The sequence below is a fragment of the Chelonoidis abingdonii genome, chromosome 14 (assembly GCF_003597395.2).
Source record: "Chelonoidis abingdonii isolate Lonesome George chromosome 14, CheloAbing_2.0, whole genome shotgun sequence".
NCBI classification, from domain to species: domain Eukaryota; kingdom Metazoa; phylum Chordata; order Testudines; family Testudinidae; genus Chelonoidis; species Chelonoidis abingdonii.
This window is the reverse complement of record NC_133782.1, coordinates 38,027,703-38,029,751: the sequence shown is the minus strand read 5'-3', so window position 1 is coordinate 38,029,751 and position 2,049 is coordinate 38,027,703. Positions and strand designations below refer to the sequence as shown.

At 49.0% G+C, this 2,049-nt stretch overlaps 1 protein-coding gene across 1 annotated transcript in view; it reads right to left on the bottom strand.

Moving 5' to 3' along the window:
- The window catches only part of LOC116839022 (Fc receptor-like protein 5), a 14,761-nt gene that overhangs the window by 3,391 nt on the left and 9,321 nt on the right, over positions 1-2,049 (bottom strand). Inside the window, exon 5 of the mRNA XM_032804664.2 lies at positions 1,593-1,895. Within this exon, the coding sequence (XP_032660555.1) occupies positions 1,593-1,895 (303 nt within the window). The remainder of the gene's footprint in view (positions 1-1,592; positions 1,896-2,049) is intronic.

The following is a 2,049-nucleotide window of genomic DNA, read 5'->3' as shown; positions in this document are numbered from 1 at the left end:
GGAGCAGAGAGGATTGGTGTTGGAGCAGAGAACAGTTTGGAGGAGTCGGAGCAGAGAGGATTGGTGTTGGAGCAGAGAACAGTTTGGAGGAGTCGGAGCAGAGAGGATTGGTGTTGGAGCCGAGAACAGTTTGAAGGGAAGCAAAGGACAATTTTGAGAAGTGCTGTGGTGGGCTAAGAAGTCCAAGACCCTAAGTAAAGGGACACCTGGCTTGTGCAGAGGAAGGGCAGGAAGCCCCCACAAGCTGAAGGGCAGGAGAGGGAAGTAGCCCAGGGGAAGGAACCATCAGTTCAAGTGGTTTACCACTATCCTCAGGGCCCCTGGGCTGGGACCTGGAGTAGAGGCCGGACCCAGGTCTCTCCGTCTCCGCTCCCCTCCTCTAGGACACTAGTGGGGCAGTTAATATTCCAATTCAGGGGCAAGAAATGATGCTCTGAATCCCCCCCCCCAAAGAAGAGAAAACCCGAGACCCATGATAATAGTGCCGGCAATTTGCCACAAATCATTCTCCTTCAAAAGACAGCTGAGTGTGTGCACAGGTGCCCATGTGTGTCCACTGTCCCCTATTTCAGGAAGTACTGAATGTATCTTGCATTGAATTTGAGACTTTAGGGCATCCTCACTATCATAAACATAGAGATAAGAGTAGCATAAAATCCCTTCTGGGCAGCTGTACTGAATCACTTTACCTGTAACGGGTTAAGAAGCTCAAATAACCTAGATGGCACCTGTCCAGAAGGCACCAATGAGGAAAGAAGATACTTTTAAATCTGGGGGAAGGTGGGGTTGTTTGTGGCTCTCTTTGGTTGTTCCCTGACTGGTCGGAGAGAGAGACCAGGCAGGTACAAAATCTCCTGACAACAGACCTGAAATGGTCCATCTTAAATTAGAAAAATTGTAAGTAAGGCAAGAACATGCGTTATGTTATCTTTTGTTTGGATTCTGAAATTTCCCTGTGCTAAAGAGGTAGTTTCACTCCTGTTTTTGTAACTGTGAAACTGAGTCCAGAGGGGAGTCCTCTTTGTCTTAAATCCTTTTATTACCCTGTAAAGTTACCTTCCAGCCTGATTTTGCAGCTGGGATTCTTTTACTTTTTTCTTTATAATACATTTCTTCTTTTAAGAATCTTGTTGATTTTACAGAAAGAACAGGAGTACTTGTGGCACCTTAGAGACTAACACATTTATTTGAGCACAAGCTTTCGTGGGCTACGGCCCACCTCACTGGACCACAAGGACTCCTTTTCTTTTTGCGGATACAGACTAACACGGCTGCTACTCTGAAATCTGTCATTATTGATTTTAGTGTCCTGAAAATAAGGGGCAATTAGTTGGTATCTTATTCTCCCAGGAAAAGGGGTGAAAGGGTGTGGGGGATATTTTGGGGGGATAGCAACTCCAAGTGACCCTTCCCTGAGTTTTTTTTACAAATCACTTTGTGGTACCAGCAATACCGTCCAAGGACAAGGAAAGGAATTCGTGCCTCAGGGAAGTTTTTAATCTAAGATGGTAGAATATAAACCTAGGGAGTCTTTCATGCGGGTCCCCACTTCTGTACCCTAAGGTTCAGAGGGGGGGGACCCTGATACTCACCCTTCACGGTGACGTTCACAGGCAAGCTCCTAGGGGATGGGACCCACCTCCCATTCACGTTCTCCTCGTACCCGCAGGTGAATTCCCCGGCACTGCCGGGATCAGCCCGTGGGATGCTGAACACAGAGACATTCCTAGAGCTGATGTTGGGCTCCTTGGGGATTATCTTTGCCCCGTCTTTGTAGAAGTGAAACCTCCGTTCGCCGGCATCCCCAGGGGCTGTGCACGTGATGAGCAGGGGGAACCCTTCGTTCACTCCTCCTGAAGGGGGATCCACAGTCAACACTGGCCGTGGAGGAGGATCTGCGGGAGCAGCAACAGGGAGAGATTAGCAGGGGAACCACAGTGCTGAGCGTGAAAAGCAAAGGTTATACTGTATAATGGGCACTAGGGGCAGCAGAGGGTGGGGGTGGGGAAGGGGCGGCTGTACTGTATAATGGGCACTGGGGGCAGCAGA